The 27,867-nt window shown below is 50.3% G+C and overlaps 1 protein-coding gene across 2 annotated transcripts; it reads right to left on the reverse strand.

Annotated features, from left to right (window-relative positions):
- On the reverse strand, window positions 1–27,322 carry PHF12 (PHD finger protein 12). 2 transcript variants are annotated; one of them, XM_042879641.1, is made up of 15 exons: window positions 27,186–27,322; window positions 26,757–26,938; window positions 14,751–14,823; window positions 12,842–13,229; window positions 12,184–12,304; window positions 11,114–11,246; window positions 10,251–10,415; window positions 9,417–9,578; window positions 7,598–8,414; window positions 6,044–6,166; window positions 4,560–4,703; window positions 2,728–2,826; window positions 2,115–2,197; window positions 1,476–1,614; window positions 1–1,181 (listed from the first exon to the last, which is right to left on the reverse strand). In XM_042879641.1, exons 1-15 carry the CDS (start codon window positions 27,249–27,251, stop codon window positions 847–849), a joined length of 3,030 nt encoding a protein of 1,009 aa, XP_042735575.1. In that variant the 5' UTR covers window positions 27,252–27,322; the 3' UTR covers window positions 1–846. The 2 variants fall into 2 exon arrangements, with proteins under 2 accessions (XP_042735575.1, XP_042735576.1); XM_042879642.1 differs by lacking the exon at window positions 27,186–27,322 and having other exon boundaries at window positions 12,842–12,964; window positions 26,757–26,845.
- Between the last annotated feature and the right edge of the window lie 545 nt (window positions 27,323–27,867).

Consider the following 27,867-nt stretch of genomic DNA (forward strand, 5'->3'; position numbering starts at 1 on the left):
CAATGTGAATTTTTCTTTTTTTTATATACAGAATACAGGAAAGTTTCTGTAAAGTCTAAAACGTTACAATTACTCTGTACAGTGGAGCTAGCTGGCCTGCTGCAGGGGGTGGCATATAAACAAAAGAGACAGAGGGGTTACGACGAAACGAGCTGCTACAATAGACAAGTCGGGGGACGTCATACCACATGTAGCACTGTACACAGCTTTAAAACATTGAAAATGCCATCACTGATGTATTTACACAGAATCCAACGCTTTTCCTTATTTGAAATTAAAAAAAAAAAAGAAAAAAAAAAAGGAGAGAGGATGGACACCAGGCAAAGAATTTGTTTCTCACTGCCCAATACACAGTAGCTACTGTAGTGCAACCAGAGCGGGGAGGGATGGGAAACGTAACTGTGGGAAGAAGAGCGGCTTCTTTACATTAAATAAAACAATGATATTGTATAGATTTGCTGTATGAAAACTGTATTTCTCTTTTAATATAAAACTATTGTCACTGGCACAAAATAGAACAAGTTTCTGATTATTTTACAACTGCGTGGGTGCGATCTGTCAGAGTCCTCGGCTCAGACGCCCCTCGCTCCGACGCGTCCTGCTCTCGCTGCAGTTTTCCTTTTAAAATGAAATGTATAGTACAAATATATGTGCAAATGCCCCTAAAACTTGAGCAAAAAAAGAAAATTAAAAAAAGTTAAACGTTCTTCATTTCATGCAAACGGCGTGTGGACAGTCTCTGGGCTGACGTTAGAAAATCCCACCTCGGTTTTGTACAGTTTTTGCATTGCCAAGAGTCTGAGGGCGTTTTCCTTGGATCTCCAAAGCTTCTCTTCCTCGAAATTCCTAGGGAACAGAGTTGGAGCGCAGCACGGGCACCTGGTGGGGTTTCAGAGAAAGCTTCTCCTCCAAGTCCATGTCCTGTACTAAGGCAGCGTCCCCCTTGGGCTGTTTGGTCGCAAATTCAGTAATGCTGAAAACAAACTGCAGGCAGCCCAGCTTGATGTAACTGCCGTGGTGGAGCAGAGCCGTCCCCTCCCAGCCAGCCCCGCTGCCCCCTATCAAGCTGGAGCTGCTGGCTTTGCAGTTGCAGGGCTTCCGATGCTGCCCTTGTGCCTGCGAATTCATCACGGCGGCTTCTTCATGCGGCTCCTCTTCCTGCTTCCTGCTTTTGTGTCGCTCTGGAAAAGAAAAAGCACGTCAGGTTTGGTGCAGCTCGAGGCAGCGGTTTGTTTCAGCCCGTTGGGGCTGCTGCTCGGGCGCTCCAGGAGCAAACCCTGCAGCCTGGAGGCACTTCAGCAGCAGATGGAAGAGGAACAGAGTCCCAGGGCAGCCCTAAGAGGCGTCCCGTTGTCCCCAGGGGGACACGAGCGCGTGCAGTTCAGCAGCCGGGCAAGAGGAAGCTGAGCAGAGGGGAACAGGACCTCCGACGGGTCCCCAGGGCACGACAGGGGCTGGGCTGTGTGGACACTCACTTATCACACTCTGCACTTTGGCAACAATACTGCTGGGAGGAGTGGGAGCCATCTTCTCCGAGAAGTCACACGAATAGAGAACGTTGTCCACCGTTGTCCCGTGCTCACTGTAGTTCAACAGCTCGTAATGTTTCGTGTTCTGAGCAAGGGGAAGAAGGAACTGATCACAAACAACCCCTCCCTGCCTGCTGCTGTTGATGGTCAAACAGGAGCCTGTCTCCAGCGGCACTTCCATTGGCAGACCGGTCTGTTTACGCCATGAACAAACTCATCTCTGGATGGTAGGAAGAGGCAGCTCTGTTTACACTAATATTTTAGTTAAATATCAGCCGGGTCAAAAAGGATCAAACCATCTCTGTGCTATTTTCCTTCCCCGGATGCCAGCAGTGACAGCACTTGCTTGTGGTCAGCCTTTGTCCACAAGCACTTTGCTCAGAGCAACCATGCTGGCAGAGCTCTGCGCTTCAGAAAGGGGTTTGACACAAAACGCTGACGCAGCCTTCATGGAGTGAAACCATTCACAGCTCTGGCTCCTACTTTGCAGTCCCATAAAGGAGCACCGCACAAAGGCAACCTGCTGCCTGTATCTCCAGCTCCCCCTGCCATGCACGCCAAGCAAAGAAAGGCTCGGGCTCTCACCTCATCGTAGAATATGCAGGCGTGTTTGCCGGACACGTAGTTACAGTGACCATAGCTTGTAAGGCACACATCCATATCGGCTCCTGCCAATGGGGAGGACAAAAATGCTCAGTTCGTTTCAGGAAGAAAAAAAAGAACTGCCAGGCAGCAGAGAACAACAGACAGAATTAAACTTCAATTAGCAAAACAACAGGGGAGCAACTGCCTTTGTCTGCACTCCCAGGCCTGCATGAATAACGCTGCGATAAGCCACGAACAAAGTTTCAGTGGGGGAAGGGAGAGCTGGCTGCTGCACAGGCAGGAGGGCTGAGCAGCATTTAGGTGTTGCCGGCCATTTCCAGAGCGCCAAAGGGATGCGAGCAGCGAGAAACAAAACCCACAAGCAAACTTTAATTCTTCTCCCTGCCCAGAGACGTTCTGGTGCCCACCAGGCTGCAGAGGCACAGCCCCAGAGCAAACATTCTGCTGCATGGGGGACTTCTGTGTTTGTGTTCGTGAGGAATCCCAGCAGCGGCGCTCAACTCCCCTTGGAGCACACGGGGAAGGGGGGGGGGGGGGGGGCAGGGAGAACCACTCTGCCTCCAGAAGGTGACACTGGGGAAAAGCCACTCACCTGTCCCAATGTAGAGCGTTCGATAGCACATATTGACCGCACCCCCCAAGCCCATCAGAGGGTAGAACACTGCCCGGGCTTGCACTTCCTTTCTTTGCGCTGCAAGATAAAGAGAAAGCACTTGAACAATGTTATCAGCTCCGCGGGCTGCTTGATGCCAGCAGACAGCACAGATCCTAGGGGGGGATGCAGCTTTAGCCTCAGCTCCAGCTTTCCAACCCTCCAGAAACGTTTGTGGATAAAGCATCTCATCGTTAGGGAGAAGCCTTCCCAGGTACCCAGAGAAGCCATGCAATTGCAGAGCACACGCAGCAGAGCCATGCTGAGAACAGGAGCTCTCTACTCCTAGCTTCTTTCTTCATCTCTCCTGCTTTGGGTTATCAGCCTTGTGCCTTGCTGGCAAAGCACCGCTTGCAAAAGTTGCTGCTGGTGAACGTCACCAACATCACAGCTCCACTTGTAGAGAAGCTGCGGGAAAGGCACAGGTTGAGCAGCCTGGACCAGGGATTAACCCCATTCCCAGCACGGGCTGATGTCCTGAGCACACTGCTTTACCCTCAGGTCGGTCCCTGCAGCAGTTTCCTGGCAGCCAGGTTGAAATCATTTGCACACACCCGCGTGAACCGGGCAGAAAATCATTTTCTGTGGAACAGATATCAAACCGCAGGGCACACAGGGCTGTCGGGATTTCAGCAGCTGTCTCTTGGAGATAAGCCCCTTATACACACAGAGCCTCTTCTGACACCACATCTGCAGGCCAGTTTTATGCCAAGAGTGTGAAATCAAAGAGCAGAACACAAGGATTATGAGACTGCTTGCAGAGTCACCTATGTCAGGAACAGTGGCCACACTGAGTGGCATCCCTGGACGTGCAGCACTTGGCACAGTTGAATTGTGCAGCTTGCCACCTCTGCATGAGTCCTTTCAGTTGTCTGCCTCTGCTGACTCAACAGGGCTCACAAAAGGTTTGAAATCTACTGTCAGTAATGCTGAATAGTCAGCTGGATGCATCCACCCTGTCCAGAAAGGGCTGTGGGTTAAGACAGCATCAATCTGCCTTTTGGGAAGCAGAGTGCTGAAGAATTTCCAGGAGTTGGTTGCTTGGAGCAGCACAGGAAAGCAGCTCCGATCGCGGCCTGGCGCTGTATCCAACAGCAGTGCTCAGAAGATGGTCAACAAAGCATTCAGAGAATGCTGTGATGCTACAGCAGCAAGTAAGCAGGCAAGCACAGAGCTTCAGAAGAAGGTCAGCCATGCCAGCAGACTTCCAAAGACCTTATCTTGGATATCCAGCCCCAGGCCCAGCAGGGGGGAGCAGACAACTGCTCCCACAGCAAGGCTGTGCACTTAGTGCTCGAAAGCAGATCACACTGAATGACTGCATGCAGAGGAACAGGAAGCCACGTTCCCCGTGCAGCTGGTGGTGTTTTAGTAATGCCAAAACCCACGACCAGAGCTGAATTCAGGCCTGTGGAGATTATCAGCGTATTTATCTTAAATGTTTCTCTTGTCCACCTCAAAGATGGGGAGAGGAGAACAACGCAACCTTCCCATCTCGTGCTCAGATGAGTAAAACGTGCCATTACTAAAGACCTTCAGAAAATCAGAAGGCTCACTGACACATCACTGAAGGTATTCTCACTGCATGACAAGTTAGCAGAGGGACCTGGAAGCATCCCAGGTCAGCAGATATCCAGAGAAGGAAATGCAAAGAGAGAAAGGCAGCATCAAGCAGATACCAAAGGAAGAGTGAAGATGTCCTTCAAGGAACAGGCAGAAGTGCCAGAAGGGTAAGGCTCAACATAACCCAGCTATTCTAGGGCTGCTCTTACCTTCAATGTGGTTTGTCACAGGAGATTGCTGATGGGCACTGACACTGCTTGCTAGAGACTGAGCTTTGGAAGGAAAGAGCTGATGTATTCTCTGCAAGGCCAGAAACTTGATCAGCTGCTCATCCAGCATATTTATCTCAATCTCTGTTAAAACAAAAAGCAATTAGTACAGTTATTCATGGAAGTCATCTGAGCTGCAGTGGATTTAACAGTCCAGCTTTCAGACCTGCCATGTGCTTCAACAGCAAGGATCAACAACATCCACAGTACTGAGAACGTGACACACAGGTGGTCTCTTACTTCTCACGTGAGCAGTACGTAGAGAGTGTCAGCTATGGCTGCAAAGCTGCAAAGCAGGCAGCCAGCAGAAGTTCAGGGCTCAGAAATTCAGGGCAACAAGGACTGCTAGGTTGAAAACCTGCTGTTTCAGCTCAGAAGCAACAGGGCTGTAGGGGCAGACATTGCCCCTTTGGCAGTGGGCTGGCTCCTTCTCCTGAGGCTTCGTTATCTAGTCGTAAAGTCTTTGCACTGCAGCAATAACCACCTCTGAAGCAGCTCCATGCTCATTCCTGAGTCACATGCTTTCACAGCAGGGTCAATTAACCAAAACAAGGTAATTCAGACTGGATTATTAACAAGCTCTAAAGCAGATCTGTTGCTGATAGCTTTGAAGTATTTCTAGTTGTAAAGTCCTATGGAGATCTGCCTTCTGGTAGCAAAAGCAGGCTGGCTAACCTCTGTTTCCAAGTTTTTTTGGCACCAGCAACAGTTAAAACAGCAAGCAGAAGAAGCACAGACACAACAGCCTTTCCTGATGGCAGAGGGGTGGTCTGGCTGAGCTGAGCAGCTGGGATTCACCCATGAGAAGAGGGCCATCACACTTGCAACGCCAGAAAGGCTCCATTTGAGAAACAGGCCCTGGCACCAGCCTGCCTCGCTGTGCTGTGGATGACTGCTGGTTAGGAACCTCCTCCTCCTGAGGTCACTGCACTAAGATAGGGCAATTCTTGCCAAGTGCAACAAAAGGCAAATAAAAAACTACGCCAGTCCAGGAGAAGACAGACAGAAGCAGGAATCAATCAGGAAATGAGCAGAGCTGATAAAGCACCACGACTCAGAGACTGCTCAGCTACAAGGTGTGGAGATGCTGGGCTCTGTGCACGTTGGGAACACCTCTGAGCACAGCTAACACCACAACACGGCAGGGCTGCAGGCTCCTGCATGTGAATCCCACCTGGAAAGAAGCCCAGGCAATAGCATTCGGATTGTTCCTCAGAAAAGCTTCAGGCAGAAGCCCTCCATTGGCCTCGCTGCCTTGGCGAGGCTACAAGTAGGGAAATGTGTGACACGTGTAAGGTAACGCATATCCTGCCCCTCCCTCACCTGACTGCAACCCTGCCTTATCTCTGCAACTCCTTCAGCACAGAAAATGCCCCGGAAGCAAACGCACAGCGCTAACAGAGACCGATAAACCAAATACTCACCGCCGTCCATAAACGCCTTCAGGGAACTGGTGAGGTCCAACATGGCTGCAGAGTTCGACGTGAGCGACGAGGGCAGAGTTAAAGCGCTTCCTATGGATAAGGTGCTGGGGCTGACCTTACCATCTACAGGGAGAATGGTGCAGAGGAGATGTGTCACCGTGACGTGAGACACATGCCCAGCCCTCGGGCCGCTCAGAGTGACTAATTCTACACAGAGCCATGCTTTGAAATGGGCCCCAATTGGAGACCATGAGCTTTCTGCCCCTCGCATGAAGGTCAGCGTGTGCCTGGAATACAGCACTGGCTCTCAGCCTCCATCTGCTTCAGTTCTGGAGGAATTCTGCACTTCAGAAAGCCAGGCCCCCCCACTCCCCAATTAAAGCAGCAGCAATGAGAGACAGAAGTGATGCTGTGCTACAGACACTGGCCGATAAGCACTGAGCCCCCAGAGCTGAAGCAGCCTGCTATACCTGCAGCACTTTGCTAAGCAGCCTGCCCAGGTCTGAACAAGCATTAAAAGCACGTCTGCCTCAACCTTTTCATTTCTGTACAATTACCAACTCTGGGCTGGGAATTCACCACTCACAGCACCCTGCGGCACCTGAAGGCCTCCCAGCCTTGCATTTCCAAGCAGGGGACAAATCAGCAGCCCCAGAACGACTGTGTTGGTTCAGCAATAAGCAGGGATGGCAGCTGCTCCGGGAGCTGCTCCCAAGCACAAGCTAACGCTCTGAAGTTACTCAAGAGGAATTTTCAGAACAATAGGATGCTGCCTACATTGCACTCCACCCAAACCCACACCGAGCAGCTACAGCTGCAAGGAGAGCAGTGACAGGCAGCTCTGCTGCTTGCTTCAAACCCAACCTGCACAAAGGATCCAATGGTTTGAGCTTTGGGCTGGTAGGGGGGAGGCAAAAGGAATGTGAAAGCTTCTCCTAGCAAAAACGTAGGAATTAAGAGATGCTACCCTCACACCTTCAGCTCTCCATGTTTTTCACTCGATATTTTTACACTGATGAATGGGTTTGTGCCCTTTAACAGCAAGATTTTAGGGCAAAGCCCAGGACAGAATGGTAAATCATAAGTATCTGTGTGAGCAGAGTGGCAGGTACTAAACTCACTACAACGTCCCAGGTCACATTCCTGCACATCAGTGCTGTGCAGCTGCAGACTTAACACGAGGGGACACAGCCACCATCAGAACAGAGAGCAGAGCATCAGAAGGGTGAGAGGTGCTTGGGAAAAAAGCCTGTCTGGCAATCCAAGTGGTGCTCTAAAAATCAACTGGCAGTTTTATAGCAGCACCGGAGCAGACAGGGAGGCAGCAGCCAAGGGATGGGAATCTATTGCTGCTTCCCAGAGCTGAACTACCGACCCACTGCCTTGATGCTGAGGACAGAACTCTGCTCTCAGGTTCATCCCACAGCTCCTGTGAAGGAACCTAGGATAGGAGAGACTGTCCTAGGTTCCTGAGAGAGAGCCTGCGGGTCCAGAAACAGCACTCAGCTGCACGCCTCCCCACCCTGGGGCCAAGATCAGCTGCTGGGCGCTTACCTGAAGGTGGTGCTGGTGAACAGAATCTGTTTGCGGATCCAACAGCAGAGATCCCATCTCCTGCAGCCTGGGGAGGGGTGAGAGCCCTGGTGGCAGTCAGAGGGGAGCCCATGGATCTCAGGTCCGCTGACAGCGGCGGTCCTATCTGCGTCTGCACGTTCTTCCTTTGCAAAGTGCTGGTGGTCTCCAGGCTGGCACAGGAGCTCGATATGGAAGTAGGCATGCTTGTGACTGGCACAGAACCCCTTTGTGCACAAGAAACGGGGCCTCCTACGTTCTCCGTTTTGACAATGGTTCCAATGGTGTGATTCAGAAGTCCACAAGTCGCTGGGGGCGTGAGGGGCCTGGGCCACGTTTGCCGATGGGACAAAACAGGTATTGTGTTACCAGCTCCAACCAGCCTCTGGGAGTCAGGCAACTGTGCTGAAGGTTCGGATGAAACGCCATAGAAATGAGGACCGTTTACTTTAACGTCAGAGGCCGTCGGCCCATTCGAAGTCCCACAAGAAGACACCTTCTTGGATTTATCTAGACAGGAGCTGCAGTTGACATCTTCCTGTGACACAGTCTGCTGGGATTGTGAGGAACTCAAGGAATTCTGGGTGGTAATCCCTGAGGTGCAGGATGACATGGAATAGAGGGAAGGTGTGGGTGCCTTGTCAGCTGCCTGGTAAGGGTTGGCGAGCGCGCCGTCTGCCACAATAACAGGCTTAATATCAGCCTTCTCTGTTTGTTCAGAGTCCCAAAGCGAAGTCATCTGCTTAGCAGATAAATGTTTCAATATGCTGCACTGGAGCGCAACAACACTACAGAGCCACTGGGAGAAAGGGAAAGAAAACCCACACGTTAGCTCTGCAGGCACACCGTGCTCCAAAGCTCCACTGCCCCACTGCACAGCACCCAGCACCTGCTCACAGCACCCAGCACCTGCTCTGAGCTCGTCTAGTACTGGGAGAAGGCTTTGGATGTGCACTGCTCAACTCTGTGCAGAGCTCAGCACACAGAGAAGCTGAGATCGCAGGAGGGGAAAAGGCAGCAGGCAGCTCTCTGCTCCCAGATGTTTCCCTTTCTCTGCATTGAAAGTGGTGCAAATTCTTCAGCTAGTTACATTCACTTTTTCCACTAACATGGGCTTCTCTCCAAACAAAACCCTTCAGCTTACTCCACAGCACGCTGCAAAGAAATGCTGATTTAACTCATGCTAAAGGCAGTCACCTGCCAAAGCAGAGGATCAGAGCATCTTTTCTTCTACACCTGGCTGAAGATGACCAAAAGATTTCCTCAAAGTTTTAAGCCTTGTGATCAGTGTGCACACACCATGCACAAGAACCATCAGGACTCGATGCCTCTGCATCGTGGAGTCCAGCAAGGAATTGCCTACAAGATTTAAACAATCATTTGAGGTCGATTTAGAAATCTTTGGTTATCAGCAATAAAATGCTGCCCAGTAATGTGACATTAACACACAAGCAAATGTGTCAGAGAGCAGCCTTACATAATCAAATTGGAAGTTATGTCTTCTCAGCCAGGAAATAAAAATGACATCTAGACAGAAAGCCCTCAATGCCACTGTTAAGAGCAGAGAAATATTTCACCACTTTCCTGAAGTGTCAGGTGAGGAGGCTTTACATTTCACCCGGAATGCCAAAATGAAGTTTTAATGGGCAAGGGGTGTCAGAGAGAAGACAAGCTATCACCTTCAGAAATACGATTCTGAGACTGGTTTCCCTGACAACTGCTCTGATGGCAACTGAAAGGGAAAAAGATTGTTGTACCAAAGCAACTAGAGACAGAGTCTAAGCATTTTGACTTCATTTACCTCCTGTTGTTCTGTCTGGCTGGCTAAGTGCTCAGTGTTCAAAAGGTGCTTCTGCAAGGGTTCCTCAGGGATCCCGTTACAGATCAGCTCGCCATCTCTAATCGCTGCAGGCGCAAGTAACGGGGGTGGAAGTCGGTACTGGGACTTTATAGCATCAGGAACCTACATGGGAGAGAAAGAAGATCGCACATGAGAACAATTACTCAAGAATGACTTGTTAAATTAAGTGCCTAACCAGCACTGTGCTTTGTGTTTGGTGTTTTCTGACCCAGAGGAATCCTGCAGACAATACATTAGAAGTTTCAAGTACCGAGTACTTTAAATTGATGCAGCTATGCTGAAATTAATAGGTTTCATTCCCTCGGGTCAGGCATGACTTCAGCATAACACAGTGGCTACAGCACAAGAAAGTCATGCAAAGAAAAGGCAAGGAAAAAAAAAGGGGGGTAGCATTTAAGATAGCCACATGTTATTTTGCAGGCATTCTGGTAGAGATGTTCCTTGGGGTTCAACAGGGAACACAGTGCAGCTCAGATTCTGACTCTAGGGCCACCTTTGGTCAGTTTTATGTTGTACTTCCCATGCCTGTGCAACATTTAAAGGTTCACTTCTCATAGTTGAGCATCACGGGTGCTGCAAAAAACAGAGCTGCTTAAACCCTATGTGCAGTGAAAATAACTTCCCTGACTGCTGACTTCCAGACATCCCACCAACACGTTCATTCAGTCCCCACCTCCTCCTCGTGCCCCAACAAGGCTATCCCTATGGGGCATGCTGGTTTCCCTGCCAAACTAACAGGGGGAGTTTCACCAACACCAACTTGTTGACACTCACCTTCAAACCCTTTCTCTTCACTGACTGAAGAACTCTGCGATTCGGAGGATGTTTCTTATGGATTCGGTTTAAGAAATCCACCTTGACAACGTGCTGAGAAATGGTGTCCTGGAAGCGGTCAAACACTCGGCACCGATTGCTCAGGGTCAAGTTCTTCTGGTTCAGCTGGGTGATCAAATAATGCCACAGTAGTTAGGGATCTGCAGGGCACTAAGGTACCCTAACACTGTCATAATGCCTGGCAGCACTGGCAGTACAGCATGGACTCTGCTTTATGCTACTTACTTCCTGCAGCTCTAACCGTTCCTGCTAAAGGGCACATTGCTGGAGGCAGAGACAAAAGCACTCAGAGGCCTAAAAGCATCAGTGCTCTCAGAAGCAGTTTCTCTGGGCACAAGCCCTTTGTTCCAGCCCCCTGTTTTCTGAGCATTTAGTCTCAAGCACAACATTTTTCATTTGCTTTTCCACAAATGAAAGCGCCTGCTTGGAATGAAACTTTTTTGGGTTAAGCATGTAAAGAATGACTTCCCCTGTCTGTAGCACCCAGCTGCTTTGTAGCACAGTTCGGGAAGCTCATCTAGATCTTAAGGAGTCCAATCCAAAAACCAGACAAGCTGGCAGTAAGTCACACTCTGAGCTGTTGGCTTCAGTTACAAGGAGATCCCCCATCTTTATATTTTATTGCAGAGAGGAGCATCATCTTCCTTTGGAGGCACACTGCTTGCAGCAGGAGCTTTACAAGCATTACAGGGAGCAATAAGAGCTCAGAAGCTGTTTTACATTGTTGTACTTTGTCCCTTAATGGACCTGCCAGGTTCCATTCCAGCATCCGGTTACCATACTGCAATCACAGTCCTGCTTACCACCACGTGTTCTATGTGATTTGGGCACATCCATCTACCCAGAGGCATGGCAGTAAGAGGTGGCTCCAAACAATCCATGTGGAACAGGAGTGGGCAATAATCACACTGAATTAGAGGTGCCACTCTGCAACTCCTGCAAAGAGAGAAGTCACATCTCATTTCCCATGCAGAACAGAGTCAAAAGCAAATGTGCAAGCTTGGCTAACCACATCAGCTTATCTTTCCCTACCAAATCCCACATGCTATGTTACTTGCATCTAAAATTAAGCTTCAGGTTTGTAACTTGAACCATATGGACATTCTGCAAGACCCACTCGAGGTGAAAGGGCTTGCCCAAACACACGAGGGCTTCTTGGTCCTTTGGAGGAGAAGCAGCAAGCACCTGTCCAATTCACGTGTGCAACTTCTCAAGCTGATGTTATGCAGTGGTTATAAGTGGCTTTGTTTAGAGCAAGACTTAAAAGATCAGAAAGAAACCTCAGACATAAGCTATTACATTTTTTTCCCAGAAAACTCACTCTGACTGGGTTCCCAAAGTGCTTTCTTGGTCCTGCTGACAATTTGAGTAGGGATATATCTGTGAGGTTTTTTTCCTACAGTCATAAAAAAACCCACAGCAGTACTTTAAACTAGTTTTAAGATTTACCATTGCAGCACAATACTCCTGTTTGCCTTGGGCTTATAGCTCTCTCTGTATATTTCTATTTCCTAAAGGTCACCTCTTCACATTCTTTCTTTATGAGCCATAAACAAACACCTCTGCTTTCCAAACCACCACCACTTTAGATTTTTTCTGAGTAGAAAAATACCAAAGGCAAGATGGCTCAATCTCTTCAGGCTACACTTTAAAACCTTTACAGCTATGCAATACTGCAGAAGCCACGGCTGCACTTGTCGTTAAGCATCTGCTATTTAGCAAAGGTTATTATGCCCTTATTTGCTTAGAAGATCGTAAGTAGTGAAGGAAAACAGGAAAGATAAGAGGTTGGTCTTGTTTTTTTGTCAGGAAGAACTTTGTTCCCATGAATGGTGCAGTTACACCAAACAGCTTCCCTGGAAGAATTAAATACCTGTTGCACGTGAAGCAGACTTTGACCGGCAAGGGAACCAAACCATTGTGGTCTAACTCGTGTTGTGCTTTCTTGACATTCTTTCCTGTGGTTTCTTCCTTTCTCCTCCTCTTGCTAGTACCTGAAAGAAAATTTTAAGAAAGCTTTGGGTTACCCACACAGCAGAGATTTCCTTCCTGGTAGATAATCAGCACAGCAAGAAGCAGACAGAAAAGCCTAAAAGGAGCTGCTTAAGGAGCCCTTATCCATCACTAAATCTAGATTTAAGTGACAGAGATTGGCTCTAAAGGTAGGCATACTTCAAGCTTAACACATAGGGAGCCATGGAAACAATGCAGTCATTACTTGATATGGTTATATCATACAAAGAGTTAAAAATCAAGTAATTGGACAATAGGAAAATTCTTCAGATGGACGATTTAGACTCAACTGAATGCAGAAAGAATCCATTTCAATGCTGACAGAGCTGCCAGCAGCATCCCCACATCCTGGGGAACCAGAGGCAGTTAGGAGAGGACTGCTGGACGAGGACCAAGGAGAGCAGAACCCCTTTTGCTTTCACCACAATCAACAAGGAGTGGAGAAGGAAAAAAGCAAGATGGCAGCAGGATGCAACTGCAGACACCTCCACCAACACAGCGGGCGGCCCGTTGCTCACCTGGAAGTGCTGTGGTGCAGGTCAATTCATTCGGCAACTGGAACTGCGTTGGGTTCCTTTCCATGGCAGCAGCAATAAGAAGCTCAAACGGTCGCTTCAGCTGGGGCTGCCCACAGTCCATTTCTGCAATGGCAGAGTCATCATCCACGTCAATTATGTCCTCATCGACATCATTCTGCTCTGAGTTGGGGGTCTCGGTGCTGGCATTGGATGTGGGAGTGCCAGGCCGGCTCGCTCTCCTTTCCAAGATCCTGGCATGCGCATTAGCCCTGATGCTGCTGCTAGACCTGTCCAACAGGTCTGCGTCACTGGTTGGGGAGGTGGTCCTTTTCCCAGATTTGTCCACCAATCCATTTACCTGCCCCAGCTCTTTCTTCTGTTCTCGCTTCTGCACGACATGAATAGGCAGGCTTATCACGGAGGCCACAAAGCACATCGACTTGACAAACAAGCAACTGAAGACAAACAGCATCTGAAAAAGCTTGAGCCACTTACTACAACTTCACCGGTGAAGTCACCAAAGCCTTGACCTAGCAAAAGCAATTTGATTGCAGATGACAAAAACATACAGATGACAAAACAGCCGAAGGGAACACCAAGCGTAGGGAAGAAAATGAGCATCTCCCTCTCTCCTCTCAGGACAGCTGTACCTGAGCCCAGATCAGGACAACGTTTCACAGCATCTAGCCCTAAGTACCTGTCTGATCAGACAACTCTGTTTACTTTGCCAGCCAACACTGAGACAATCTCCATGGTAGGTCATTCATTGCCGATGCAGTCTATTAACCTTGGCAGTGCATCCAAACCAGTTACAGAATGAGAAGGTGAGCTGGAGAACACAAGCACATCATAAAAAACACTCTGCTATCTCCTGACACCAGGACTCATGAACAAGGTGGGCAGAAGGAACTGCAGCAGAGGAAAACAATACACTGCCATCACTGAGAGGTCCATTCTGCAGGCAGGGGCAGCTGCATGGCCAACTACCATGCCCCAGCGCCTGCCAGCACCCATCTACTCCATCACTAAGAAACGTTCTGGAAAAGGAGAGATTTTTAATACAGAGAGGTCTTTTCGTTGGTGCTGTGCTTCTGAAATTTATATTAATATTATTACATTTGTGACCTTCATCTTTGCTGTCAGCAGATGCCTGAGCAGTACCCTGGAAATGTAACAAGGGAATTGCTTCAGTAACATAAGATCTGTTTTGGGTGTCACTTCAAGAGAACAACTGGTAGATAGTTCAGCAGAGCTCCCAAATCCTCTGCCACACAGCCTCGTGTAGTCACAGAGATAAGATGTTTATGTTGTGCAAGACAGTTTCCTGGACAAAGAGTACCAAAGCAAAGAAGACAAGCCACAATCTTGCTCAGTCATCTCCCCATCCTGATCAACAGCCCAGGAAATCACAACTCGCTGTGATTTCACCCTCTGCTGATGTGCAATTGCTTGAAGTCACATTTCTATTAAAAAAAAAAAAAAAAAAAAAAAAACCAAACCAAAAAACCCCACACACATTAACCACAATCACAACCCCAATGCTAAAGCTGCATTAACAGGACTCCTGCTGCACCTGCAGGCAGCTCACCTCCTCCTGTATGGGAGCCCCTCTCTCTGTGCCTCAGTTCTCCCTCCTTTCCATAACAGGAGGGAAGGTTAAAAGGCACAGCCTGACACAAACAGGTCAGGTGCTTCAGTTTCGTGGTTCTTGGTAACAATATTAGAAATATCAGGACGGTCTCATCAACACACTTTGGTTTTCTTGAAGCCTTTCCTAAACAAAGCCCCTCATAACTCTGTGCACAAAGAGCATCTCTGGCACTACGTGTGCTGATACGAAGGGGAGAGGAGATGACAGAATCACAGACAGCTGAGAGGCACAGAGCACACTTGTCACAAGAGGCTTTACCTTTCGGCGCACGGTGCAGCGGTGACACATCCACTCCCCTGGAGGCAGCATTTCCTCGCTGAGTGGAGGGTTGCTGCAAGAGAAACACAAAGCAATGCTTTAAAGTTATTTCTGGAACATCTCATCTCCACACAGCCCGACTCAGGGCAGCTCTGTCACCAGTGATGTTTGTCCTCCACGACATCCATTTTGTCTCCACCGCGCAGAACGCTCCAGCAGTTCAATCTTAGAATTGAACAGCAAAGGGAAATGGAATTATTTCTGTGCCACACGTACGCCTCCCCCTAACCCTAATGCTTCCTTCAGCTTGATGCTTCTCCATACTCCACGCCTGGGTGCACCAACTTCATGGTGGGAATCACCCTCCATCTTAAGACAGCCCAATGCTCTCAGAAGTGTCACCACATACAGCCTGCCTCGCCTGCGATGCAAGATGCATCCTACTCGTATGGACTTGTACTTACTATAAAAACAGCATTACGTCAAAAGGACATTCTCATTTTGATTCTAGAAATAAATCAAAGCAAATTAAATGTAGGAGTAAGGAGGGCTATTTTGAGAATTTTTTTCCCCTCACTTAAAGGCAGAGCAGCATATGTTAGCTGCTACACTTCCCTTACAAATCCTACAAGCTCGAGTACTTTCCAACACCTCTTTATTGCAAAGTTCTGTTATTTCAGCAAACTGCTGACTGCTGCAAGAGAAACATCCACGCTGTCAGATAAACAGCCAGTTACCACGCAGCACGGCTTTAAGATATATTTCTATCTAACAGCTCTGCCTATCGATGCTGGAGATACGACACAAAGCCTGCTAAGCACGTCGACCCCCCGTGCCCAACGGATGCGCTCTGCAGGGCTTGGCAGCTCCCTTTCCCCACATCAGCAGCAATGACTTAGAATCATTGAGTTGTTTGAGCTGGAAGGGACTTTTAAAGGCCATGTGGTCCAAGCCCCCTGCAGTGAACAGGGACACCTACAGCTGGGTCACAGGGTGATTGCTGCATGGCCACACAGGCATGGAGCTCACCGGCCCTGCTGAGAAGCCATGCAAGCACAGGCAGCCAGCTCACAGCTTCCCTAGCACAGCGGAATCACACAGGGCGTTTCAGCCTGGGCTCCTAAGCCCGAGCTAAAAAAACAAACACGCTTCTTTTGTTTAGACAAAGTCCCAACACTGTGCACGCTGCTGTTCCCACAAAGGTGCCGCAGCCACTGTGATGTGCGCTCAGCCCTGCAGTGCTTTGCCGGAGGCCTGAGGGAAGAACGCCGCCAGGATGGAGCTGGTAACCTCAGCACTTGTGGTGTCAGGCTCATGGGAGCTCTGTGGAGCCAACACATCTGGCAGCCATTTTGAGGAGCAGGGTTGCAGAGGCCTCAACGTTCTGCGCGCTCCAGAAAGGCAGCGCTCCGCGGATACGCAGCAACATACCTGCAGCTTATGTTTCTCATTTCCTGGAGGGCTTGGATGAACAAGAGATCAGGCTCTAGACGACAGCACCAAAGCCCCGACTACCAACTGCTTCCTAGGAAGCTTCGAATGCCTGCCGCAAACTAATCTTCTGCTGATAGCAGCGAGGAGAGGGGCTGGGAGGAGTGGAACCAACGATCTCCAGGTGCCCTCCGCAGCCTCAGTCCCAAGGTGGGCTTGGGAACAGCTCAGGTTCAATCCCGCTGAAAACAGAGCCCTTAGGACTGCACTACAGTCAGCACAGATCCTCCTGGCCCACCCCTTCCCAGCACCCCAGGGACCAGGAACCCGCAAGACTTTGGTTTATTCCTGGTGGATCTGTGCCTCTGAAGCTGCTGCAGAGCGTGCCCCGACGGCTGGGAACACGCCTGCCCCGTCCCAGCGCCGTGCCAGCCAGCCACACGCTGCCAGAGCCCCGGGGCATTGGTTTTAACTGTTACCTTCACCTTACATATTTTATAACGAAACAAATTAATACCGCAGCAAAGCTCCGGAGGTGCCTACAAGAGTTAGAAGGGGTTTCTTCCTAAACGTGCAAGCTGTTGGGATGTTTCTTTAAAAAAATCTGAGCTATCTGCTCAGCAACCACGGGATCCTGCACACAGTGATCTTAAATAAAGCTCTCACAAAGCAGCATTTAAGAGAATGCTTCTTCCCAAAGGATTGGGAAAGATGAGCGTCAGTGCAGCGGCAAGGCTGGAGCTCCCAGCTTCACCCCCTCAGTTTTTGTGCTCGCTGTCAAGGCCTGACTGCCGCGGCAGTGCATTAAAAGAGCGATTCTGCTTCTCCTGGTTAATGAACTGTTCATCAAGGCAGCTCGCTGCACTAACAAAGACTGATGAATGCTGCACTCGGACTGCCGGCCCCTCCGCACGGAAAGAGCATTTCCTGCATCTTAACATAAAGCCAAGGAAGCGCTGAAGAACGCCGTTTCAACTGCCCGGTTATGACCACATTCCTCAAGCTTTCACCGTCAGCGTTACGAGAAGCTCGTTTTTGAAATCCCAGTGAAGCGTTTGGTCTTCACAACCAAGGTAAGGAGCGGTGCTTTGGCAGAAGCATGGGGCTGCTTTCCTCCATCCTTCATTAGCATGCAGCCCTCCAGCCGCCGCAGCCTGCTGCCAGCAGGACCCGAGCCGTGCAGCACCAACGTGATCTCCGGTTACAGCACATCTCCTGGAAGCACACGTTGCTCCGCCGCACCATCCTGCCAAACCCTCCTTTCAAAAAGTTTCCTGTGCTGTTGTCACAGCGGCCCAACGCTCTTTTACCTGCAGGGTTTGGTTCGACCGGACTCAAAACAGCCCAGAGGACAAACGTGTTCCTGAATTTAACACAAAGACGGCTCCAAAGCAACAGCGACTTTCGGTTAGTACCCACACAAACATCTGCAAGAACAACTGCAAGCCTCTGGAAATTAAAGGAGATGTTGATCATCACATATCCCAAAGCCGCTACAGCCATACCCAACTGCCCAAGGCCAGACTGATTGCTTTTTTAGGGAAAAGCTAAGTGGCATCTCTTGAAATTCGGATCAGATTTATGTTGCCAAGGTTTGCCCTTGTGAACTTTTAGGCTCACTATTATGCAGAGCTTCACAAATAACATTTAAATGGCTGTGATGAAATGAAAAATCTTCAGGAGTCATCTGCACGTTGGGAGCTTTTCATCCAGCAAACAATAGCACGAAGCCACTCTGCTTTTTAATTTCACACTCTGCAGCTCTCATAGATCAGATGCCCGTTGTTAGTCTAAACCCCATAATTACTCTTTACTTTGCTGACCTCCATAAATGAGTAAACAAATGCTCAAAGAACGGCACCTTCTTCAGCACAAACCGGGCTCAGCTCTCAAAGGAAGCATATAGCAGCTAACCAGGAGCTATTTCCACATGGCATTCCTGGTGGCCACCTCGCCTGCAGGCAGGCTGACAGCTCTGGGGACGGGCAGCTCTGGGGTAACGGCAGCAGGCAGATGACCTGGTGTCTGGTGGAGCCCTCTTCAGTAACTTCTCTTTGATTTCAGTCGTTTTCAGCAGAAATCTTCTCATTACCTCACCAGGACTCAATGACAGGCTTACAAGGAAGGATGCTGGTTACGTTTGCCAGTAAGACAGAGGAAGAAACATCCGGCTCTGCTGCTGGATCCTATTTATCCTGGTGATGGATAGAGGTACAGCTGTTCCACCGGCTTCATAAAGAACAAGGCTTCCTGGCTTCCTACAGCAGGGCCTCAATGGCAGCCGTAACGAAAACGAACCAGGAAACCAACGGCACTGTCTGCACATTACAAGCGACCCATTGAGAAACAGAGAAGGTTGCATCATTTACACATGCAGCTCTTTGAATCAGCGTTACCGAGCCCCAGTTACACTCTGCTCACAGCTGCTCCAAAGCCCTGCAGAAGGACACCTGGAACAGGGCGCCTGGAGCCTCTGCTGCGGGCAGGAACCACAGTGCAGGCAGCAGCTGCAGCCTGGTGAAGGTTCTTCTGTGCTGCAACTCTTACCTTCCTGCTGCAAGTCTTGGGTCAAAGAGCTTACTATTTTCTGTGAAGATGGAAGCAAGGCTTCATTATCCTGAAGGTAATTATTAGGAACGCCAGCAGCTCTGCCCTCTGTTCCGGTAGCCAGGATGGCTCCTTGGCACAGGTGGACCAGTGAAGCTCTACAGCAAGTTCTTCAAACTCCATCCGCTCATTCACACGGACATTCCGATGCTCAGAGTACAAGCAGCGATGCTGCTGATGAGCACAAGCACCACAGCAGGGATCACCAAACTTCAGATGAGCTCAGCACTTCAGTGAGCTCTAAGCATGACCTGATCACACCCAAACTAATGGCTTTGGAGTTTTCTGGAGTCCAGTAGGCTCACGTATTGCATATGTTATACCCACTCACAGCCAGCAGTGCAGTCAATGTTAATGGCTGAGCATCAGCTGCTGTACTTTCATCTGTAGTACAGATTCCCCTCCCCAGAGGAAACGAGTGGAAAAAAGCTTAACAGCACTCAGCGTCAGTTTGTTTACTCTGAAGACAAAGTCTTGAACGTGTATATAAAGGCAGGGAGATGTTTGTACATCCAGCAGGGAGAGATGGACATCCAGGACAGGTCAGCATGTGATTACTTTGGCTGCCACTCAGTAAGGAGGAGAACAGAAATGGTCATTTCACACGACACCAATCATCCCATCCTCTGCAACAGTGCCTCTGCTCTGCACACACCTCTCAAACAGAGTTAGAAATAAGGGCTGAGCAACAGACAGAGAACAGAGGCAGGATTAAAACACCGTGATACAGCCAGATAGCGAGAAGCAAGATGCAAGCAAGGAAAGACAAAGGTATGCTAACATCTCTGTGTCACCAGGTATGCTACATCCCAACGTGGCATTCATTGCATACTTCTTTCTTCCTCCTACATACAGTGAAGTCCAGCTTTCTGTCTCAGACCTGACAATCAGGAGTGTCCAATAAAGCAGTTAAGCCGCAGGTAAACATGTGATCCCCTGATGTAATTGCTTGCTTCTATTCATAGGAAGAACCCAGCCTAGAGACCAGTCCCCAGGCAAGCCATTAGTTATTACTCTCATTAACAGTAGGAAAAAATTAAAGGGAGAAGAGGTTTTTAAGATATTGGATTTCCATACACACAACTATATGGCCATATAAATAAATGGGATTGAAAGAACACGTGCCCTCCAGTTGTCTTCTGTTCGCTGTTGTTTTGTTTCTAAATTAGCTTGGCTGCTTTTGAATTTCTGCAATTTGGGGCATACCTGCAAGTTCACTGAGCCTGGCTTTGTATTTCTATCCAGAAGTCAATAGGAAGACTTGTTGACTTTGGAAAATTTGGGTCACGCTCTGAAATTCAGCCATTTTGCACATCCCCATTCCATCCCACGCACCACTCCTCTCGTGCCTGTGCTGCAGACAATGGTAACAATAGCCTGAATTCAATGGCCACATTCATCATTAAGTGTTCAGATCTCTATAGCACCATCTTCTTAACAGATTAGAAGTCATCTTCTCAAAGCAGGATGACATATAGGGAAGCAACAGGGAGAAGAAACAGGGCTGAGGAGAAACACGGCACTAGTGAGAGCCAGTTCACCCAATTTTGTCTCAAAAGAACAATAAATGAAGAGACAGCTCTACTGAGAAAAAGAAAAAAAAAAAAAAGGAAAACACGGGTTTGAGAGGTTTCTGAAAGGTGAACACATTCAGCCCTAGCGATACCGAGTGTGTTCAAAGGAGAGGGGCTGAAAGGACAGAAGCAATAAGGTGGCAAAGAGAGACGAAAAGCAGAGAAAGCAGCACATCAGAGGAAGCTGAGACACAGACCACAAAAGCAAAAATATGAATTCAGTTTCACACAGACACAAGTGAGGTATGATTCCAACACTTCTGTGTGGGCTAGGCTTTCCCAAGAACACTGGGGAGGAAGGGGAAATGTAGAGCAACACAAATATCCCTCCACTCCCAGCCCCCAGAAAAGCCCTGACAGAGGGTATAAATCCCTTCTGCCTTTCCTCATCACCTTCACATCCTGCTCCTGTGGCTATTCTAGCCTCAGATCTCCGGGAAGCTCACGTGATGGCTGCCCCAACTCAGTGGCTGTAGGCAGGTGTTTCACACCAATCACTCCCGCTTGCCAGGAATTCAGTATGGGGTTTTCAGCCTGCCAAATTGCATCCTCAGGCCACTGCTTTCCGTGGGGTTCAAAGTCAGTAATCTCCGGCTCCATCTAGTTTACTTCAAGTGAGTCGTGCAGAGCAGACGTCAGCAGAAATAGGTTAGTGCTGGGTTTGGCTCTGTGCTCCCCCAGCTGCCCCGAGATGCTTTTTGTGCTGCAGATCTGACACACTGACTGAAAGAATGATTTACAGCATTCCTTTCCTTCTTCGTTCTCCACTCTAGGAAGCATTTACTCCACACCCTAAAAGGGTATGGAACCACCTGACTACTGATACCCGTCAGCTCCCTCATTAAAGGAAGGCACTGCAGCCTTCCTTCCAACAGCTGGGCAGGCACTGAGCTGCTGTGGGGCTGCAGGCACCGTGCACTGACTGCTCTAAGAAAAAGCCTCCTCTGACTGCCTCGTAAAATCCCAAGGTTCGCCAGTGACTCGACGTGGCAAGACGTTGAATCCAGCACTCCACAGCCCTCGAACAAAGCCATGTTATACTCTGAGATACATTAGCATTTTCTGAAGTCCCAGCTTACTTCCTGAGTGGTTAAAAAAAAAACAACAGGTAGTCATTCTCACATGTGATTTATACTCTAACCGGCAGCACTCCCTGAAGGCTCAGACTTTGCAACACTTGCCTTCAGGAAGATACATCTCCTTCCTGTAAGTAACTGCTTTCTTCTCAGTGGATTCCAGCTCCTTGCTATCCACCTGACCACTAACAGGGCTCCAGAGCACAGGAAAGCCCCCAGGAACCTGCCAGGTACCACTGAGTCAGTGCAGAATCAACACAGCTTAACGTCCACACCTGCAGATCCCTGTTTCCTACCCCGTCTAAAGCAGCTCTGAGAAACTGAGAGCAGTGAGAATGATGAGAGCATTACACCACTTTGTGTAACATGCAGTGGTCCTTCTCCCATTCCCAGCTGTAAGATCTGCAGGCAGCTGTATAATCTTAACAGCACTGAGCTTGCATGCGATAAAAAGGCACAAGGCGAGCTAAATTGAGGTGAATATATTTACAGGATAGCACTAGGATCTCCATAACAAACAGTCATTAGCAGATTAGCATTATGAATCTAATCCAATTAAGAATTTCCTTTGCAAATGCCTAGAGGAGCTGGAATTCCTCTGGGAAGACCTTTCCATGTTTTCAAAAGCTCCCGTGAGTCATGCCTGCAGGTCTGACATAGCAGGAGGAGCAGCTAACGAGGCCGCGCACACTGCTTCCCAATGAGCCACTGCCACCAGCACGGCCTTTTCAGGACGACTCAAACACCAACTCCACAACAGCACCAAAAAATAAGAGTTCTCAGCTCCGTGAGTCCCGGTCAACTTAAAAGTGGCACCTTCCCAAGGCAAGGGACAACACAGTGGAGAAGTGTCCTTACTAACAGCCTCACACTGCGCCCTTCGGATCGCGGATTTGACAGAACGCTGGGCTGTGCCTGAAGACAAAGCAAAGTGAAGGAGTTACACATCCCTGTTGTTGAGATGGAGAGCATCCCCATGCCTTGCTGTGACCCACGATGTGAGCGCTGCTCTGCTGCCCACACCGCAGGATGTGCTCACGCTCGGTTTAACACAAGCACACGCAGGCTACAACTGTCATCCGCCGGTCGCAAAAAAGCTGAGATTAGTTCATGAAGTTCTCATTATCAGCGGCTTCCTGGTGCCCCCAGCTTAAGGTCGCACATTGAGCTTGACCTTATCTGGTTTTGCACTGAGAGATTTAGGACGAAAATAAGGAGAGCGAAAGATTTCATTGGTGCAACTCTGCTTCAGAGAACTGCCAAGTCCGATCATGTTACCACATCTGCAGGCACATGCGCAGTGACCAGCACAGAGAAACCAGGCCAGAGCAACTGCTTCCTTCTGCTTTGGGATCTCGACTCCAGTGGCCCCAGCAGTACCGAAATACCACAAGCACAGATGCACAATAAGCTGTTGGCTTTCACCACTATTCCTAGGGGTAAGACAGCCTGCAGGGCAGCTTTCTGGCCATCCTGCCGCTCCTTGCGGATGCTTTGAACCTTTCAAAGCTTCACCTGAAAGCCTGAGGTGACCAAAGCACCACCCGAGGGGCATGAATGGCAAAGACAATAGCCAGGCTAATGCTTTCCTCCTCACCCCTCACACAGAATGGATATTTATGCAAAATCACAGCTAGACCAGATGCCGAGATAAGGCAGGACTTGAATAAGGCAGAGAAAGAGTTACTGATGTCCTACAGTTAAACACAACTTTTTTCCATTCTACGTGTGAAGAGTTTAACTGATGTGACTCACAGAAAATATGCAAGACTCAGGCTGAGCTCCGCTGTCTCCCCTTTGCAGCTCTGTTACTCCAGTTCTTCGACAACAGCACTCGGGAGAAGACTGCCAAAGCCGAGAGGAAACAGAGCCAAACGCTCCAAATACAAACATAAAGAGGCAAGTGCTGCACAAAGTGCGTGCAGGACCCAGTGGGGACGCGGTGTATTTCTGCCACAAAGGGAAGCCCACTGCTGGGCAGCACCACTGCATGGCACTGTCTGCTCACTGTGATGGGCAGCTGGTGGGGTTGGGGCAGCTCAGGTCACTCCAGCAATGCTTCCACAGCAGCACACGATCATAAGAGGGACTTGAACAGCGATGCTCAGCTGGGTGAGCAGCTCTACGAGGGCTCCTCCACACCGTGAGGCTCGAAAAGAAGCACAGCACCGGGCTGGTATTCCCCTCCCCCTGTTGCTAACTAAACTTCTCTTCTCCCAGGGATCTTTCTAATCCTCTGCTGACGCTGTAATGAATTTGCAACATCGCTCACTTTGCAAACAGGCGTAAGAAAATAAAGGGAACTTGAACAATCACACACCCGGGAGGAGGAGGATATAGATGGGGATGAATAACAGAGGTAATGGAAAATAAAGCTTTTTTTCTTTTTTTCTCCAAACGCGTAAAGATGGAAACACAGGGACCTGAGTTAAGACAACATCAGGACGAAAATGCAGGCACTGCCCCATGACCCAAGCAGCAAATTCCAGGCAAACAGCAAAACCAAAGCCAGAGTTGGGAGCTAAAAAAAAATAAATAAATCACATATTGTTTTCAAGGAGAGGAAAAAGCACTTTGGAAATTCAAACCTGAAGACCTGTCTGTGATACTAACCAAAGGTGGTGACTCTGAAGGGGTTCTGCACTTCCCCATATCCCTCCCACCAGGCCCTGTATCTGCAGCACCCTCTCACCAGTACCTGGAGTTCTACACCAAAGCAGCTGTTCTGTGTTGTGAGAAGAGCTGAAACCCCAACAGCTGAACCAGGACAGCTCTTTCACCTCTAGGAGTGCAGCCATTCCCCCTGTGCAACCACACAGCTTGTTGTTTCCCACCAGACAGGCGTGATGCTATCAGACTTGGGAAGTTTGGGGGATTTTGAGCAGGCAGGTTCACACAGCGCAGTGCCACGGAGCATGGTTTCCATGTGGGCAGAAATGAAACTGCTCTGAGCTGACCACACCTTGACCTCTCCTTTTATTGACTGATTGCAATTCCTTGGCCAATTAAGTGCCCTCTTTCTTTTTTTTTGTGCTTTATGGATAGTAAGTACAACCTAGCACGAAAGCTTACGATAAATATTAAAAGAACAGTTAAGCTGCCAACACAATTCAGCCAGTATAGCTCAACTGCTATTCAAAACCACTTAAGCAAGCACTGCACTACAGCTGCTATTCTTTAAAGAAAAACAATAATTTAAAAAAAAAAAAAAAAAGCCAGAAAGGAAGTTTCAAGTGCTGCCTTTATGCCTGAGTTTATACTCTGAACGGAAGTTTACTTTATGCAAGATGTGGAAGGTGAGGGGAAGAAAACATGGATATAAAAGCCAAGCATCGCTCTGAGACAACCTGGTTTGCTCCAAGGCCTCAGCAGGGCTGGGGCTTCTGCTGCTCCTGAGTGCTCACTCAGAGATAGCCCAAGGAAGGGAACAATAAAAGCAAGAAGGAATAACCAGAGCTGCACCTTCTGTCCTGAAGGGTGACTAGTTAGCCCAAGAATTTTTGTAATTATCACGTAACCAACTTGAGTACAGCCAAACCTCTCTAGATGGCTGATTTACATGACCATTTCCCACTGGCTATAAGAATCTTGCCAAATTAAGTCATGAATCATAGCCAGATTTCACCGTGCGCAGAGCAGACCCATTTACAGTTAGGATGAGCCAGGATTCAGAATCAATTAAACTTTGCAGCATTAGTCACAGCCCTTCCATCCGAAAACCCAAGCGTGAAGCCTCTGCAAGAGAAGGCTTGGGATGCATTCAACAACATCTGCAAGCAAACACTCGAGTTAAAAGCGAGCATATCTGGTGTAAGAAAAAAGCCCTTACATTAAAGCCTGTGGAGAAGGTCGGAGGAAAGAAAAAAAGGTTGGTGTCATTCTAGTAAATGCAGAGGATGTGCCCAACCACCAGCAGCACTTCCTCGGGGCACGAGGGATGATGTCATGGCTGCTCGCTACAGCATTGTTGGGCTGGCCTGGCTGTGTGCTGCTAACGGGACACTCCCTGCACAACTGCGACCGCACGCTCAGCTCTCCCGGTATCAGCAATCAGTTCAGTAAGTGTTCAGAGAGCTGCAATCGGCACAGAAACGCGGCGTAATCAGCGTGCAAAGAGAGGGGAAAAAAATAGGTGAAAAAATAAAGAGACAGCTGTAACGGGGTAGCAAACAAAAAGCTCCAAAGCATGAAAGAGAGAAAGGAATGCGGTTAAAAAATCTCCCCTAAGGAAGAATACTCGGTAAGCATGAGCTCCAGCTGTTTGACTCGCCCCGCTCCCTCCTCCACTCCATTATCCACTCTGGCTGTGCTAATTTAACACAAACCCTCAGCCTGTGTCAACTGTTGAGCGAGCAGAACGGGCACTGCAGCCCCCACTGCATCTCCTGGTGCAGAACGGAGGAAAACTCCGCTGTGGAAAGTTGAGGGCTGGCTTTGTGCTGCGTGCATGGGAAGGGCCGAGGTGAGGCCCCAGAGCCCTCCCTGCTGCAGCCTCCACTGAACGGCGACGCAACCGCCTCCACGCGCACCTCCAGCTCCAGATTTGCATGCAAAAAGATCTCCTTTTATCAACCGAGCCGCACAACTCCAAGCAAGAGGGCCCGGCTACCCGAAATTCACAACAGTCATTCCCCACGGATGAGATAAGCGTGTCTATGGAGTCAGGAGGGAAGGAAAAAGGAGGGAAAGAAATAAGCCATGCCAATTTTAGAAGTCCGGAGCCCCGGATTTCTGCAGGGAAGGTATTTTCACGATCGAGATACTCAGGAAGAGCTGCGAGGGTTTGGAAGTCACATATGCAGCCAAAATGGCGCTGAGAATAAAAATATAATTTAAAGGAAGGTCGCCATATTGTAAACAGTGAGGCAGGGAGACACAGAGACAGCAACCTCCATTATTCCCAGCAGCCGCTGCAGCACGGAAGCGCCGGGAAGGCCGGGCCCAGCACAGGGACAGCACTGTGAATCCCCTTAAGGCAGGGACCGGGGGGGTGGGGAGGAACGGGGATGTGTTTGGAGGAGAGAGGAGGGGAAGTGGGGTACAGGCGAGGAGGAAGGCGGCGGGCAGACCGAGGCCTGGGTTCTCCTTTAGGCCTCTGGGCACAGAAAGAAAGGAGGGCCTGGGGTCAGCGTGTCCACACCATAAAGGCGCCCGGATGGGGTTTTAGGTGTGGATTGGAGGCTTTTAAAGGGGGAATGGGGGGGGGGGGGAACGGAGTACAGCAGGGCTCACAGCTCCGTTCGGTTCCAAGGCAGGCACTTAACGGGGGCCCCACCAGCAGGGACACAGAGCAGGACGGCGGGAGCACGGAGCCTTACCAGCATTGGAGGTGGAAAGCAGCGGGGCAGTGATCGCAGCACAGCAGGTCCCCTCCTTCCTTGCAGCTATCGCAGCTGTCGTGGTTTGTGGCCCTGCCACTTCTCCTGGGCTCCTTCTCGGGCCTCCTGCTCCTCTTCTCCCCATCTTCGCTCTTAGGGGGAGCCAGCAGGGCCTGGATTTGCTGCGCACACACACACACACACAGAGGACTCTGAGGGCCGCCCGCACTCGGACCCCCACCGCCCCCCATAGCGCACGGCTCGGTGGGGCCGGGATAAGGCCGAGCCCGCCCCGGGAGGCCCCCACCGGGGATTGGGCGAGCGGCCGCACTTCCTTCTATGGCCACGGGGCTCGGGGCCGGGTGGGGTGTCGTAGGGGGGGGGTCCCCTCGCCATTTTGCAGCCCAGCCGCCCCCGCTGCCCCCTCACCTCCATCAGCCCCCCGGAGGTGTCCAGGTCGTAGACGATCGTCTTCGTCTCCATCTTCTCCCACATTCATCCAGCCCGGGGGGAGCGGCCCCGAGAGACCCCCCCCACCCCACCGCGAGGGAGCGGACGGAGGGACGGGGAGCGGCGGCGGCGGAGCCCCACCGGGCGGCCTCGAGACGGGAGCGAGGCGGGGCGGGCGGCGCTGAGGCCTAACCCACGGGCCGCTGCGCTGCTCGGCCGGGACTCCAACACCTCCTGCCGCCGGGCCCGGGGGAGGCTGCGGGGGGCCCCGCGCCCGCTGCCATACCGCGCACAGGAGGGCCCGGGCCGGCCCCGCTCCGCCGCCTCACAGCGCTCGGCCCCGCACCGCCCCGCACCGCTCAGGCGCCGCCGCGCTCTGCCCCTCTCCTCCTCCTCCTCCTCCTCCTCCTCCTCTCTCTCTCTCTCTCTCTCTCTCTCTCTCAGGGCCCCTCCGTCGCCGCCGCCGCCACCGCGCCGCCCGCGCACGCGCAGACCGCGCCCCGCCGCCCGCCCGACACTGCGCACGCGCAGCTGCCCCTCCCCCGCTCTCGGCTCAGGCGGCGCGCGCGCCTGGGCACCGCGCTTGCGCGCGTTTTTGGCTCCGCCTCCCACGCCCGGCTCGCCCCGCGATCCCCTCGCGCGTGCGCATCGAGCGCGTGGC

Source organism: Lagopus leucura, unplaced genomic scaffold (genome assembly GCF_019238085.1).
Source record: "Lagopus leucura isolate 7727_CA_CO unplaced genomic scaffold, USGS_WTPT01 Super-Scaffold_100024, whole genome shotgun sequence".
In the NCBI taxonomy this organism is placed as follows: Eukaryota; Metazoa; Chordata; class Aves; order Galliformes; family Phasianidae; genus Lagopus; species Lagopus leucura.